The sequence below is a fragment of the Gobio gobio genome (genome assembly GCF_949357685.1).
Source record: "Gobio gobio genome assembly, chromosome: 17".
Classification (NCBI taxonomy): Eukaryota; Metazoa; Chordata; class Actinopteri; order Cypriniformes; family Gobionidae; genus Gobio; species Gobio gobio.
In genome coordinates this window covers 21,249,944-21,267,847 of record NC_137110.1, presented here as the reverse complement: position 1 = coordinate 21,267,847, position 17,904 = coordinate 21,249,944, and the positions used below count along the sequence as shown (strand labels likewise).

General features: G+C 37.5%; 1 protein-coding gene across 1 annotated transcript in view; it reads right to left on the bottom strand.

Annotated features, from left to right (window-relative positions):
• The window catches only part of raver2 (ribonucleoprotein, PTB-binding 2), a gene marked incomplete at its 5' end in the record, with an annotated part of 89,563 nt that overhangs the window by 59,271 nt on the left and 12,388 nt on the right, over positions 1-17,904 (bottom strand). Inside the window, one exon of the mRNA XM_079840806.1 lies at positions 15,133-15,199. Coding sequence (XP_079696932.1) covers positions 15,133-15,199 — 67 coding nt within the window. The remainder of the gene's footprint in view (positions 1-15,132; positions 15,200-17,904) is intronic.

Here is a 17,904-nt window from a genome sequence, read left to right as displayed (position 1 = left end):
TCCATTTGCGGCCCCCTCTCTCGATCTTCATCATCTGTGAGATTGAGATGCATGCTGAGAAATTGTTCTGATGGAGTGCTCATGCTGTTTGAATCTCATACATCTGTCACCTAAATACATGCATGACCTAAATAAATGGGTCTAAATCTTATTAAACTTGTGAGGATCAAGTCATATTTCACTTCAAAAATACCACAAAAGAAAACAGAAATCCCTTTAGCTTAAATATAGAACAAAAACAATTCCTTCTCAACACTAATGCTAAAAAGATATTTTTTAAATTGTGAAGTAGAACTATTTATACGTCATAGTAATATTTGTCGTACTGCCTTTATACTGACTTAAAAATGAATAATTAAAAAACCATGACACTGCAAGTTTTTACTGTAATATGTAATCTTTGAGAATAATATGATTTTAAAAAAAAAACTCAAAAGTAAAATGTTTGTACACATTATGATAATGATAATTTGAGGTGACTTAATTAAATGCACTTAATTGCATTGGAAATAATGCAAAAATAGGCATAAAGCATCAATAGTTGTTAAAAGGTTTCATTTTCTTTAAGCATTCTTTAACATGTTTTCATGAGATTCACCCAAATTCTTAACCATGAATGTATATTCCAGTGGCAGCTGGGCAAAACACAATGCTCCCAATTTGTGATTCTCGAAGGACAACTACAACATGACACGAAACAAGAGAGTGGGCAGCCATTTCCGGTGTGTTTCCCTCATAGATCATGCGTGTCAGATAGCAGCAATTTTTAACGCCTGTGATTTGTCACTGTACATGCTGATGAACTGTCCGTTGGGAGCGAATGCAAACGCTCACACGGCAATTAATTTCAGGGCTGTAAATCAGTCATTTAGAAACTGGGCACAGCAAACAACAGCGAACATAACAAGAATTGAGGCGTGAAATGACAGCATGTGGGCTTCTAATGGTGTACTTCCCCTCCCTTTGGGACTTGAATTCAGCTGTTATCTGTGCTGTCTCTCTGTGTGATAAGCCACTGTTGAGAGCGATCAGTGAAGTGCTGTCACAGGCATGAGAAGAATCCTGAGATGCTGAACTGATGGCTGAGCGGTTTTATGCTATTGTCTGCATAAACGTCCATATTTGAAGGATCTGTACAGTGCGAGACATTGTATTTCTAAATAGGTTACTACATCCAGGATTGACACAGTAAAAAACAACTGTTCAAAGGAGTATAAAGCTGTACCCATTATGGCTGGGAGAAGAAAAAAAAAATCAATGCATCGCGATTCAGAATCGATCCAGAATCGTTGGAGAGAGAAATTCAGAATCGATTCTGAACTTGGTGTTTAACCGCAGATGCGCGATAGCGCTGCGTGTGCTTTAGAAACACACATATTCTGATTCCTCACACACTCACACACACACACACACCACTCGAACCTTCCATAAAATATTTTTTCATAAAGGTTGGAAAGGTTGAAGCGAATTACAAGGACATTTGCGGGCTTCTTTGCACAAGATATGTGCTGTGAGAAATGTGCGCTTTGCTTGATGTTACTCTTGCAGTGTGCAGCCTTGCCCACAGGTATTTTCCTTACAAATGCTCTTCGAAGGCATAATTTATGTCATTTGGAATGCAGTGGCCTTATACATAAAAAATATGAAACTCACTGACAGAAGGCTGGTTTCAGTTTCAAATGCTCACATGCGCTTTGTCAAGACAGCTTCTGCATGAGGCTGTTAAATGTACTTGCATCTCAAAATGTGTTTATGATGCAAAATTAATTAAATTAACACAGTCAGTTACGTCTTAAAGGAATAGTTCACCAAAAAATTCTAATTACCCCATTATTTACTCACCATCAAGCCAGGTGTATATGACATTTTTTTCAGGCGAATACAATCGGAGTTATATAAAAAAAAAATCCTGGCTATTTCAAGTATTATAATGGCAGTGAATGGCAGGCCAAAATTAGTAGCCCAACCATCCATTTTACGCTCTTTATACAAGTTCGATATGGAAGGTGGTCCGCCAGATGCTAGATATTTTACTTTATAACGTGTTTAATATGGATATTTTTCTTACAAAAACCCATTGATTCACTTCAGAAGGCCTTTATTAACCCCCCGGAGCCGTGTGGATTACTTTTATAATGGATGTATACACTTCTTTGGTCTTCAAATTTTGGGCTGCCATTCACTGCCATTATAATGCTTGGAAGAGCAATTTTTTTATTTAGGCTATCTCCGATAGAATATAACTCATAAGAAGAATAAGAAGAATGTCATATACACATAGGATGGCTTGAGGGTGAGTAAATTATGGGATAATTTTAATTTTAGGGTGAACTATCCCTTTAAGGGATTAAACAGACAGGACATTAGTGTGAATGCAGTTTTTCCGATCTCCCGCTGTCTATGATGACATCAGTAATAATCAAACAACAGTAAAGCTAAGAAAGAGAAATCTCACTCACTACTCTTGAATGGAAAACGTTAAGATACTCTTAAATACTCTTTGTTCATTGTAATATATTTCTTTGTTCCTCTTTATTATTTACTACTTGCTTTTAAGGTTTGAAGCTATATTAGTTTATATATTTAAAATCCTTAACATACAATTGTTTTAAAGGGGTCATATAATGCCATTTTTGTACAAGTTAATATGATTCTTTAGTGTTTAAATTAAAAGTTTGTAATATACTTAAATTAAAAATTCTCATTAGTATTGTAAGAAAACACTCATTTTATCTGGTCAAAAACAGCCCGTTTTGGTGAAAGAATGGCAACGGGAGTCTCTGAGGACACATCTGAGCAACCGTATCAATTTGAACCGGAGTCGGACCCGGAACAAGATGACGGCCCCAACGAAGTTCGACAATTAAGGCTCGAACAGGACGTTTCTGAATGGTTGGTTAACGTAATGTCTAGTGATGCACCGAAATGAAAATTCTGGGCCGAAACCGAAACCGAAAATTTAGGATGCACTTGGCCGAAAACCGAAACTGAAGCCAAAATTGGTACGTATATTAATATATATATATTGCTTGAATTTAATGGATCTGAAATGGAAAAAAAAATCAGGAACCAATAGAATAATCTAACTTTTATTAAATTACATAACAAAACCTAAAATATTTTTAACAATAAATATAAATAATAATCCCAAATAGGCCTAATATTATTCTTCAAGTTTATGAAGAATAATATTGTTTTAACAGTTGTGCAAAAAAAGATCCACAATTATCTGAATAACTGCACACAAAATCACAGAATGGTTCTCATTAAGAACATGAGATGCTGCACTGAATAGTCTCTCACTGTCTGTCACTGTTCTCCAGGAAAAATGGCATTTGGGGGGTAAAATATGTGTTTTTTGGCAGGGTTGCCTGCTAAAATTTGCATTCCTGGGTCTAAATATCACATAATTGGGATCGCTTCAACCCGCGGACAAGGAAAAACATCCCGCGGGAAAACCGTGGACTTGGCAACACTGCTTGGGGCAGATAAATACCTGCGTGCAATCCGCGCAAGCAATGGAAAGTGGCCTTCGTTCGCGCGCCAGTAGTCAAGGGGATTGTCGCTTCTGGCAACGGGTAGTTCAGCTAACGTTAGATACGTCTCTATTTGCTCTCATACCGCTGACATGCTTAATCTTTGATAGGCAGACGCGTCGCGTGATTACAGCTTTACCGTGAGTGAAACCTAAGCGCTTGCGCTCGGATGGGAGGGGCGGGTGACATTCATTTTCGGTTTACGTTTTCGGCTGCTTTTTTTATTTCGGCCCGAAACCTATAATGCAATTTTCAGCCGAATATTTTCAGTGGCCGAAATTTCGGTGCACCCCTAGTAATGTCACTTTGATCTATCTTTGTATACTGGCAGAGTAGCGTAGTGAGATTCGAATACTATGTGTTTGTTTACTGATGTATACGTTAGTTCATTGACAGATTGTAGTGCTACCACGTTCACTTTATCACCAGCGTACACAGTTTGTAATAACATAATAACCATAACGCGTTGTTCATTATAAACGTGGGATTATGAATTATATTGAGAACGTCATACATAGAAAGTATGCCGTAATGTAACTTACCCTGTAAATTTTAGCGCGCATTCATGGTGAAGCATGCAAGCGATTTGCAAAGATTAATATAAAGGTTAATAAAACGTTACACTCACTTCTTCTGGAGGTGCAGCAGGAACACGAATAGTTGGTAGCGATCCTTTTTTCAGGAGCAGCTTCTTAGCAAAACCTGCTTTATACTGACCTGGTGTCTGGTGAGAAATGAGTAGCGTAAACATAAAAGCATTGACGTTGATCGGGGGGAATGTTCCCTTCGAAAACAAAACTCAGCCACTGCGTCTTCTGCGGTTCGGATTTAGGAACATCAAAATGACTGCTGTGTTCGTTATTACACCCAAGAACAGAACACCACAAACGCTTAGACGCCATTCTGCTCCAGTGTATCAACAACGGCGGACTGAAGACAGCTCGCTCAGTGCGGGTCTGTGTTGAAATGCTGCTGTCAATGAACAATCGTGGGAGGGGCGTCCGACCATGTGACGTCACACGGTCAGATGGCTCGATTTGAGACAGGGGAAAACATATAAGGAGATTTAAAAAAAAAAAAAACACTGGATGGATTTTTATCATTATAGGATGGTTGTGTACAGGCACTGCCAACACACATTTCCGTAAAATCAACTTGTAAAAGTGCATATACCTTTATATGACCCCTTTAATAATTTTTTTTAATTTGTAATTATTTTAAAAGTCAGTAAACTAATTAACTAAAAAAAGCAGATCAAGGATCGTTTTGGAATCGGATCATGATATATTTCAGAATCAAAATACAGTTTGGATTGTGAGATGCCTAAAGAGTCCCACCCTTACTACCTATTGTGCTTTGTAAGAAGCTTGCAGGGTGAGCATTTTTTGCTAGCTTCAAACTGGCAGAAAGCTTAATACAGGATCAAGCTGTTGTTCTGTATAATATAATATGTAATATAATGTAATATAATAATATTCTATGCTATTAAGCTTCTATGCCATTGTCTGAGAAGCTTGTCGTTAAAAAGAACATCCATAAATTAGCTCTTTCTATGACCTCATATCAGTCGTGACCAGCTTTTCTTCACCTTGTAAATGAACACAAAGGCAATGCTACAACAAAAAGCAAAAGGGTCTAATCACTTAATTAAACACCTTGACATATCCATCCATAATTGCTACTTTTAAAAATATGCTAGGACACACACACACACACAGACACACAGAAAACTTCATTAAAGGGCCTATATGATCCCCTCTCAATCACACCTAGTGAAGTAGGCCAGAACATTGATGGCCTATCAAAAATAATTGGGCAAAATCAGCATGTGAGCCCTCATATATTATAAGGCTGAATGAGGATAAAAATGTACGCAGAGAGTGGCTTTTATCAAAAAAAGACTCCTAACGTCGTGGTCACTCAGGCAGCTTGAAAGCACTCAACAGACATTTCAACTGCATTAGACCGAAATAAAAGTTTCAACTGACGGTTTTGAGATCTGAGGACCTCGACACAAATAGGATTGCAATTGAACTATAGATGCTGTTAATGCATAATAATTAAAATAAAAAACTTAAAACAAACGCTTTCTTTAGAATTTAAATGGCAAGAACTAATCACATCATGCCGCCTCTTGTTATGCAAAGTGTTGTGGAAAAAAAGCCTGATTGTACACATAAATATATCTGAAATCTAAAGTAATGTGGTATTATAATAAAATATCAAAAAGTAGAAGATTACTGATTTAGCCAATTATTAAATTATGCTGCCCTTTTTAAAAATCAGGATGATTTATTTAATGAATACATCATATCAAAGGTGAGAGAGAAAAGCCTGTGCTTGATTACCAGAATGCAGTTCTCCAAAAACATTTCATCCAAATGACTGATGTCAAAGGTAATGCGTGTAATTTTTTAGATGTTTGTAGATGTTTTTCTTGCCCAAGCTTAATGCGCAGAGACAACTATAAGTAAGCCTTTCTAGTTAATTCCCTGAAATATATAAACACTGTGGCTCTTCGGCACTATCAAAACATTGCTATATATATAGTTTTGTGCAGAGGAGGTTGATAATACCTGGAGAAAGCCAACTGTTAACAATGTTTGAAATGATACGTTACATGCAAATTCTAAAATATAGCAATTATTATGTCGTTTGGCATCATTGAGGCCTAGGCCTATTGAGCCGGTGTGGTTCGAGCCGAATCAGCGTAAGCTCTTTTGATCCATATGTGTCTTCATTATATGACAGTGGAGTTTAAACAAAAGTCCCATTGTTTAACTTTTTCCCATGCCCACCGCATCCATTGTCATTCTGCTGCCTGTCCGGAACACCACACATTCCTCCAGAATTCCATCACGTAATGGATGCCCCTATTGAAACAAGTGAGCTTTTTTAGTTCTATAACTATAGAGGATGGGAAAATCCAGTGTGGCTGACGGTGGGTTCTAAGTGTTAAATTAACAGGCTTTGTTTCGTAATGCGCAGCCATTAACAACTGCTTTCAAACCGCGGAGCCAATTTGTTGTGCTCACTGATGCGAATCTTGAGTAAACTTTGCATAGGAGATGGAAGATAAATATTCCCCATTACCTAAAGAGATAAAGCAACAGCCCGGAGCAAATCCCTCTACGAGAGTGTGCACCTCCACACACACTTACTGTTGTTTTGTAATTACAGGGGAAAACGTCTTCACAAGCCACTCTTACCATCTCCATTAGAAGCAAACATAAGAACACAAAGCAGACTTCACATGCATTTTATTACTGGAAAAGCTTTGCAGTCATATAAATGGGAGGGAGAGAGAGAGACAGAGGAAGGTGAGATCCCTAATGGTTTTCCCAGACACTGACAATTCAATTAAATGTACTAGTGTGTAGGTTTTCTTGTATTACTTTTTTCTCTGCACTCTGCACCAACTATTGTAAGTCTGTCCTTCCACATCACCCCTGAGTGCAATATAAAGACAGCAGCTCTCAGTGCAGGAATACAAAAAAATAAACAATAAACCTATGCAGGATTATTACTGATAAAAAAAACTAAAACACAAAAAATGAGAACTTCCTAAGAATTGCACTTGCAGGAACATTCTTATACACTACCGTTCAGAAGTTTTAAGTAAGGTTTAATCAGTAGAAATAATACTTTTATGCAAAGATGCTGTTCTTTTCAATTTTCTATTCATCAAAACACTGAAAAAATATATAAATATCATTGTTTTCACAAAAAAATATTAAAAGCTGCACAACTGTTTTCAACATTGATAATACTAACAAATGTTTCTTGAGCCCCAAATCAGCTATTAGAAAGATTTATAAAAGATCATGAGACACTGGGCTGCTGAAAAGTCGGCTTTGCCATCAATAAATGAGCACCTGTTTTCATTTACAAATGTAGTAATCTATGGACAGCATTCAAATTAAGTTTGAATAATTGCTCCCATTCTCCATCTTCATTAGTTTATCTGTTTAACAGTCCTGTCTAATACCTTATTAGGTAGAACTGTTACAAAGAAAGTAGACAGTATATTAAAAAGTATTAGCATTTGCTGTGTGGTTGATGCCCAATGTCGCTAGCTTTAAATTAAACACCATGTTGTCAAAGTCAGTATTTTGGCTTAATGTATGGTTACACACTTACGTGTGTCATATTATTAACATTACTGTCATTTAATACATTTGGCCAAAATCTTATGTTATAAAAGATAAAGTGCTACGCACAGACTGTATTGGTTATGACTAGAGAGAAAAAATACCAGACTCTTCTCGGCTCCAAAAAAAAATGTGCCTTTACAAACATTGTGTTTTTGAATAATGAAAACGCTGTACTTATTCAAAGAAACAATTCTTTATTTACCCTTGCACTTCAAACTAGCAGAGACGGTATCCAAAATGTGTGCAGCACTTCATTCACAATTTAGGTAGGTGAAGAGCTTCTGTATGAAGTTTTGCAGACAATTTGATGAACCACTGGAGATAGAAAGTGGAGTCAAAAACTCTAGCTAATTAATAGGTCTAAAGCTATTAAGTATAACGTTCTATTTAACTCTGGTATAAAGTATAGGCAAAAAAAAAAGTTACAGAAGAAACGCATGAACAGAAACCTTAAAATACTGATTCTACTCCGAGTGAAACAATTGATTTTTGACTGTGAGGTGGAGTGTCTCCAAAATGGAGACGTGGAGTGTCTCCCATCCAGGGCATGTAAAGTTCACTTTGTCTCTGAAGTAGAAGGCTTACTGTGCTGCTGGACAGGCCGCCTCCGCCCTGCATGCCATGGGCATCCTGCAGGTCCATCAGGCCAAGGCACTCAGAGATCTGCATGAGGATAGTTCTGAGCTGGGATTGATGCAGGAACTGCATTTGGTGACTGACATTGTGAAAAGTCAGGGAGGATAAAGAACAGGTCCTGTTGGTTGTACCATATTGGCGCACCCGGTTCTCTGAGTTCTTGCTCCTTGCAACAGCCCCTCCCCGTTTGAATCCCGATGAGGAGGAACCGCCTTTCTCAGGGACAGGGCACAATCTGGCCCCTGCACGTAGACCTCTAGAACCTCCACGTCTGGCCCCTGGACAGGACATGGAAGACTTGAGTGGGCTATCACCAGCGGTGATAGTAACTATCACTCAGGCTGGAGCCGCTTCCACTAGGCAGGCCTATGCTTTCAAGTGGAGTCTGTTTGCTAACTGTTGTGCTTCCCGAAAGGAAGACCCACAGAGATGTGCAGTCAGGTTAGTGTTTCCCTTCCTGCAAGACAGGTTGGAGGGTCGGCTGTCCCCTTCCACCCTAAATGTGTCTGTGGCCTCCATAGGGTCACATCACGATTCAGTGGATGGAAAGTCTTTTGAGAAGCTCGACCTGATCATCAGGTTTCTCCGAGGCACCAGGAGATTGAATCCTCCTATGCCACGCCTTATTCCCTCCTGGGATCTCTCACATTGTGTGGACACTACATAAGGATGAAGTTACCTCAACAAAATTATCTTGTGACCACAACATATCTTAACATGTTCCCTCCCCAGCACTGTAATCATGTATAGGTATGAAACAGCTGGACTCCGGTATCAACCACACAGTATCATTATTTATGTGTTACAAATATTCATAATATCACAAAACTACTGGGATGAAAGTGTATAGTTTGGACATAAACACTGATGTCTACGGAATTAACAAAATAGAGAACAATCACATTTCCAAATGGCGCTTCAAATAACGATTATATTGACTACATCGTAACGACAAGTGACTGTTAAAAACATTTTTTGTCATTGAATCATTCATTCTTTTAAATGATTCATTCAGATTAATTAAACAATTTAAATAGACTGCAGCAATTAACATTTTGTCAGAACTGAATTGTGCAGCTCTAGTGTACAAGTCATATAATTTAACCCAAGAACTTGGGTAATTCATATGTTGAATTAGCCAAAGTGTGTAAACATGCTGGCTCTGTGACACTATCAAAACATTGCTCTGTTTGTTTAAGCCGCCCAAAGATGCCTAATATACCCGTAGAGAGCAATCAGTTATCATCCATTCTTCTGCATGGCAGTTACTCGGCTGACGTATGCAACTCTGGAACTAGGCAACCTGTTGTCATCTATGCTTTATTGTTATTTACAGCCCTTGAAAAACTCTTAACACAACACACCTGCAGATCTGTAACATCGACTATCTCCAGAGGAAAAAGTTACTAATTTATATCATCAGCATTCCACAGACTGAAACTCTGAGGAAGAGCTGCCTCCCTTTCCAGACAATCCAAACATTTATAAAGTTGGAGGGCCTGCAGCTGCTTAAGGAGAAAGCTGTCCACCAGCCTAGTTTGGCATTTAAAGGCATGAGGGAGATTCATGTGCACTTTTAACCTCTCTGAGGTTTCAGGAATAAAAGTACTGAGTGTGAAAGAAAATCTGAGCTGATTTTATTAAACTGAGATTGTCAGGGTGATGTTTTATGTCTTTGTTTTTGGCATATGAGAACCTCAATATTAGGGTTATTTTAGTTAACTAAATCCCTGTCCTTTGGATGAGACGTTAAACTGAGGTCACTTCTCGGTAAGAGTATGGGTGTATCCCTGGTGTCTTGAAAAGCTCTCGGATTTAATCAAAAATATCTTAATTTGTTCCGAAGATGAAGGTCTTACAGGTTTGGAATGACATAATTAATGACAGAATCTTAGTTTTTGGGTGAACTTACCCTTTACATTAAATCTGTTCATCATATAAAGTGATTGTTTGTCTTCAGAAAATTTAGACTAAACCACTCATATTAACTTTTTGAGGCAACAATGTGGTAGTTGCGTGAACTGTCACTGAAGGGACAGAAATCTCTTAAATTTCATTAAAAGATCTTCATTTGAGTTTCAAAGATTTACAAAATTCTTGCAGGTTTGGAACTTTTTGGGTGAACTAACCCTTTAATGATACTAAAATAACACTGCTCCATATTCTTCCCAAGACACACTTTACAGTTACTTCACTTTATTACTCATTGATGGTAGATTGAAAAGACCTCACAAAGATTTAGCCATGTTGGAGGTGACATCTCTGAGATCAGTAACAATACAGACTTGTGCTTCTAAGAACGGGTGTTTGAAATGAGAGCTTGCCACTATTGTCACTATTTTTGTTTTGGAAGGCTGCTCTTCCCTGGCAGGCCTTAAAAGCATATGTTCAGATCATTTAGCCTAGGAACATTCATAATGCAGTACGATGCAACTATAACATGAGCAAGAAGGGGGAGGTGTGTAATTCCCTTACTGTAAACCTCCAGCATTGGAATATCAGAGCATATTCCAATTCTGAGCTGTAAATTATTTTCAGTAGGAAAATCTTCAACATCATATAAGCTGTCATTCTTTCTTCCATCTCTGATTGCTTTCGCTCCCTACAGTCTCTATCAATATTTCCTTGCATTTCCTCATTTCCTCTCTTGGTATTTCCTTTTTTTTACCATCCACAGCTCTTCAACATAAACTCAACTCAAATCGAAAGAGTCGGTCATATACCATGTGAATCACTCATTTTTAAAAATTGTACAACTGGTTTCTGGCAAGTATTGAAGAGCAAAAGTAGCGTTCCACCACCTACAGGCATGCTGGACTCTGATCCTTGACATCAGAGCCTCTGCTGGGGAACTGGCAGGAGGTGACAAGCCCTGAGTGGCTGGAGGATGAGATCATCGCGGTGTTTCACCTTTATCCCTAGATACTGCTAATTAGAGCATGTGGGAATGTTTGCCATGCTGCCAGGGCTTTTAGGCACTGACGACATTTAGCAGGCCAGAATCCCTGTATTACATGAAGGTGCAGGTTGATAATAGGTTTAGGTTTAGCACTGGACTGTGCAAAATACCCATGTGTAAAATATTTCGAAAAATTAAGGAACTTTCGGGGGTGGGACTTGGGCGCTGAACATGCTGATTGGTTGAACTCACGCAGATTTTATTTCAACCGGCATTTTTAAAAGTCTTTTGCGAGGTTCGTTCTGCATTCAGCAAATATCAGTCTTGCTCTTTCGGTCCGATGGCGCGCGTTCGTCTCAGCCATCTCACGGTCAATGTCCGTAATAGCTGATAATAACATACGTTGGCTTATTTTAAATCTAGCTTTACGAGCTTTCAGAATACGCTTTAGTATCAGTGCTCGTCTCTTTTCCGCCGTTTTGTTAATGACCTCTTTAGTAAACCAATACATAACCAGCAAAAGCAGCACAGCTTGAATCTCCTCCATTCTTGTTATTGTTGCAGACAATGTCGCGCAAAAATGATTACTGTCCGTCGCTGACTGAGAGGAGCAGTCGTGCGCAGTCCTTCATCACCAGACTAATTTGCCTAATCTTCACGGTACTTTAGACCGCAGTGGAAACGCAGACAGTAGCAGGTCTGGGGGAAAAAAAGTTCTTGTAAAAAAAGTTCCTGGTCCAAATTGTTCCAGGTAATTTCGGTGGAAATGGGGCTTAATACATTATTAAAATCAAAAGTTGTATCTGGTAATATTATTTAATGGACCTGAGCTAACAGGAACTAGCAATAGTTTTATTTTATTAACTAATGTTAATAAATGTTAATACATACTGTATTGCTCATTTTAGTAAATGTATTAACAGGGTTAACTAATGGGACCTTATTGTAGTGTTACCAATTATTTACTTCTATTTGAGTAAATATTATATGAAATAAAACTTTTAATTGCAGGATGTTTTGCTTGCTAAATTTAAATGAACATATATATTGTTAATTAAAAAAAATGTTTTAAACATTCCTATCGACCAATCAGATTGTAGGGTCAGGGGCTTGAACATGTTCTTATCAACGTATCTCGAATTTCAAAGGAAGGGATGACCATAACAGAAATATTTTTCCAGGACCAACAAAGAACGTTGTCTAGGAACACATCTTTCTTGGCTACATCACTTTATGCAACTCAGAATAGATCTCACCTGTTATGAACCCCATTACACTGAAGCATTAAAGCTTGGATCATTCATGGTTTTTCATCCTGGCATGAAGATAAGCCAAATGATGCTCAAATGTTTTAACTTATCCTTCCACATTTTGAAAATAAATAAATAAGAAATTAGAAACTAAATTAGACTAAATATAAATGGAATCAGTACATAAAATGCCTAATATTAAAGATGAACGAGAAACAGCGAGTGCTCTTTGTCATCGTGGGTATTTATCTGCAGCAAAAGGGCAAATGCTGGTCTATCTCATGAAACCATTCAGTCTTGGAGTCACTACTGTGAGTACCACCGTATGTACACAGAGACATATCATAAATTATAGGACAGTTGCTGACTGCTAAAATGAGCTTCTCCTTCATCTTGCCTCAGCACTGAAAAGCAACAGATCACATGCGCTCCACTGGCTTCATTCCTATTGGTTGTTTCTCCTGAATGTCACTCTTCATTTGCATAAAGTTGAACAAATCTCTAATTCTCATAATTCCAGTAATTGAAACAATGTTCTGAAATGTGTTATTTGACTTGCTTTGATTCAATCTATGCCCAAAGTAAAGGTACATTGTTCGCACCCCATGAACAGGACTAAACATATACTAAACCCTTGTTTCCTGAACTGACATGGTAAAGGTTGTGCCAGATTTAGACAGTCTGAAAATGTATGTGTCTGTGCCGTTTGCTAACATTTTCAAGGTCTGGAGGAGTGTGAATGCTGATTGATGAAGGTAATGGCAAATGGTCATGGACTAGTGAATGTTCTAAACTAAACCCAATTAAAATGAATCCATGATTTAAAATGTTTGGACAAATGCTACAACATAATTTGCTTGCAGTAGCAGTAACGTTTAAAAAGGAACTGCAAACCTTTACATTGTTAGCTAATATTGTAATGTTATTTTCATAAATTTCCTGGTATGACTAAGTCTAAATCCAATCATCTTAATGTAAATTAAACCTATGAACTATCAGTATCAGTTCCAAGTGAACAAGCCTATTTTTAAGCTGTTTCTTCTCATTTCTTAAACTGAAATAATGAAATAATACATTTTTGCTTAACTTCAAAAAAAAAAATCTTCTCTTATTTATATTCAAGAATGTATTACCATATGTTAGACTTGAAATTCTATTTTCTGCATGGGTGAAAATGACAAGCTTGGTTTGTTTTGGAAGTCACCCTGAGCTTTCAAAAAATCCTGAATTCCAGTCTGTAATAGAAGCTCCTTATGATGTATAAGATCATTACTGTAAGTGATAGACTGTAGTTAAAATATTACATTGTATTAGTTTATATTGGGTGAATTGCCTTTAAGTGGGACACTGCCTAATGTGGGTAGTGTTTGTAGGTCCCCCATAAATACATGAATGGCAGTGAAACTATAGGGGCTTTTGCACCAGAGGAACCTTTTCATAGTTCCTAGAACTATTGGTGGAAGTACCCGGATTTTGGCGAGTTTTCACCGCAGGAACTAGGAACAATTTTAGTTCTAGGAACTCCTTTTGGGGGAACTAACCCAGCACAATAGGAACTACCAGTGACGCAAATACGCTGGCCAAACGCACAAAAAACTAGCCTGGTCTTACCAGACTCTCGTACATTTCATTTGTACAGAGAGTGTGGCCACTCTCCATTGACAAGCGTTGACCTCCTTGAAAGCTACATGTGTGGAAAGCTACATAGACCTATGATAATAGCTTAATGTCTATATAAAACTATCATATTGTATTATTTGTCTGATGATGTTCAGTTATCCATGTTTCATCAATCCACAACCAAGATAATTATTAACTTAATTATTTTAAGTTAGATTTTACTATTCTACACAAATCAAGGTGATTTTAGCCTTTTTATCATAGACTTTTCAATGTCCCACATTAGGGACACAACTGGAAGCTGCAGATCGTCTCAGACGACTTGCACTAAGAGCACTAATATGTCTAAAAAAAATGTATGAAGCATTTTCTTTTTTGATTAGGACATCCTGGGTTTTTAAATGGTATTGGGTGTGGATGTAATGTTTTGGCTACACATCGCAATATGTCACAGAAGTCTGAAATGTAAAAAATGTCCCATATTAGGGCAATTCCTATGAAGTTAAAATTATCTATGAAATCTAAAATGCACCTGCTCATTTTATTCAATATTTAATATGGAACAGAAATAGAAATGGACAAATCAGCACTGTGACAGAATGTACAAACTCAAATAACCTCAAAGATTCACTTTACTTCAAAGGAACAGGCATCCATTTTGCAATTAGAGAGCTGAGACCTTCCAACAAGATAGAACAATTCTCTTTAAGTGCTCATTCACCACCACAGGAAATTAACATTTCAGGTGCGTTAAGTAGGCAAATGTGTGTGTGTGTGTGTGTGTGTGTGTGTGTGTGTGTGTGTGTGTGTGTGTGTGTGTGTGTGTGTGTGTGTGTGTGTGTGTGTGTGTGTGTGTGTGTGTGTGTGTGTGTGTGTGTGTGTGTGTGTGTGTGTGTGTGTGTGTGTGTGTGTGTGTGTGTGTGTGTGTGTGTGTGAGATTTTTTATATTTTTTGAGAGGTCTAGATTCTGATGGCTGAGATGGAAGAGGACCATTAGAAACATGAGAGCAGTAGGGTGACTGAAGGAGGCCAATTACCTGTTCCTTTGTTCCGGTCCACAAAACAGTATTTGAGCTCGTACTCTCGCAGAATTTCATGGACCTCCTGGGGGGTGAAAAAGAGAGAAAAGGTGAGCAAATTAATTCTATACTGTACTCTATGTAGATTATGTATAAATAAAGAGTGAGAAAATTAAACTGTTTTTCGTTATACAAATTATATTATACAGTTCCTCAAATGTAAATGACTTGTCATTCCTGTCATTTACTGGTGAGTAAATGGAAAACCCGGAGTGGAGCAAAAGCTAAAGTTGTGAATAAGCTATATATTACAGTAATAGCGTAAATAAATTAATTGTGGCAGGGTTAGACTACCGTTATTGTACTCTATATTTATACACTATAAATGCACATTAAAAAAACACTATTATGTCACCAAAATAGTATATTAATCCACTACAATAACGCACTATAGTCTGTAGCGAGGAATCTTTCTGAAAAGTGGGTCTCTTGGAACCGAAATTTAAACAAAATATGCCTAAATAATATATAAATATATAGCCTCATACTAAGGATTTTGAAGAGATTCATAACTGGTTGAACAAGGTGTAAACTTTATAGGGCAATCATTTCTATTGCATGCATTTACTGTATATTGTATAGGGATGATGATTTCATTTGTGTGAGGATTCAGGAGGAAAGAATGTTGGCACATTATGTGAGTAATGTCGCACTTGGCCTCCAGCCATCATTTAGAGAGAATCCGAGACATAAAATGTCTCTTTCAGAAGGGTTTCTTCATTTTCTAAAATCAAATAAAGGTCATAAACGTTTTTCTGGTGAAACGCATAAGAAAAAATGTCATCAGAGAAATATCATTTAAAAACTCAGAGATTCAGTAATAATAAATCCAGTGAGGCATCATCCGGATATACAGTACAGGGCACCATACAAACAAATGTTTTATCTTTATGAAAATCAATACAATTAAGGTGTGGCCATGAAAATAGGGTTCCCAACGGCAGCCACACAAAGAAACAATGTGTCCGCTGTTATCCATCAGATAAACACACACAAACGTTGTCTCATAAATCTCTTCCGCTTCCCTTTTATGCACACAGAAGGCCCTGCTGTCACATCTCGAACATGTGTAAAGAGAGATAAACCAGAGGTGCCCACTCTGGCTTTGTGTTTTCTCTAGCTGGTCATAAGGAACATCCAGAAGGACACACTTGAATTATGACAAAGGGACTTCTGGATTTTGCAGGGGACATGGCATGCTGAAACAGCGTGGGGGCTGTTAATGTGTGCTGCGCTGAGTTACTGTTCACTGCGAGATGTGCTTTCATGTAATGCTGCCGGTCTATTGAAACACTCACAATGATTTTACTGAGGAGCTAAAATTGTGATTTCATGTTCATCTTAATGTAGGTTTTTAGCCCTTACGTTTCCTAAAAAGTCTTGCAACTTGTGAATATAAGAAAGAACTGTCCATTTCCATGATGGGTCAATTCAAAACTCTGATCAGTGATTGTTAATCTCCTTTTAAACAATCCCAGAGCAAATACAAAAATATTGCAAATTTTATTGAATATCGCCAAAAGACTAAAAACATAATTTTTAATCATTTTTAGGTGCTTCTGCCAGCACTACTTTGGTGACATTTCAGCAGAAACAAATTTATTTAAATAAGATGCTTGTAAAAAAAAAAAAAAGCATGTGAACTGTCCGTGAACTGGAAAATTCTATTTATTATTCCATCTTTTTGTGACTTTTCAATATTTGCTCCTTTCTTCCTTTGATTTCTGCTCCAAGAAACTGGTACCGTCCAATAATTTGCACTTGGCGTGGCATTCTGCACTTTTCTTATAGTGAAAATTATTCTAAAGGCACATTACCTCTTCCTCTATGTGATTGCTGATCTCACTAGATTATTGGTCCATATAGTCTTATTTTTCAGTAAGGTATTATCACTTATATTTAAAGGGATAGTTCACCCAAAAATGAAAATTAGCCCATGATTTACTCACCCTCAAGTCATCCTAGGTGTATATGACATTCTTCTTTCAGACGAATAAAGTTATATTACAAAAGTCCAGGCTAATCCAAGCATTAGAATTTGATTCATAGTTGCTGTTTTTGAAGTCCATAAAAAGTGCATCTGTCCGTCAAATAACGTGCTCCAAGCGGCTCCGGGGTGTTAATAAAGGCCTTATGAAGCGAATCGACACGTTTGTGTAGGAAAAATATTCATATTTAAAACTTTATCAAGTAAACTTTCAGCCGACCACCTTTCATGGAAAAGTGTTGAATGTTGAAAGTGAAACTCAAGATGCGTATGTGACGTCATGACAAGCGTACCTGGTCGCGTTAGTCTTTCGATCGGCAGGGGAACGTTCAAAATTTTTCCATAAATTGAACAGGGAAGCAGAACATTTACTTGATAAAGTTTTAAATATGGATATTTTTCTTACACAAACGCATCGATTCGCTTCAGAAGGTCTTTATTAACACCCCAGAGCCGCGTGGAGCAGTTATTTGACGGACAGATGCACTTTTTATGGACTTCAAAAACAGAGCAACTATGAATCCAATTCTAATGCTTGGATTAGCCTGGACTTTAGTAATATAACTCCGATTTTATTCGTCTGAAAGAAGAATGTCATATACACTTAGGATGACTTGAGGGTGAGTAAATTATGGGTTAATTTTCATTTTTGGGTGAACTATCCCTTTAATTCAAAAAGTATTAAGTTGAGTTGAAGTCCATAAAAAGTGCATCTGTCCATCAAATAACATGCTCCACGCGGC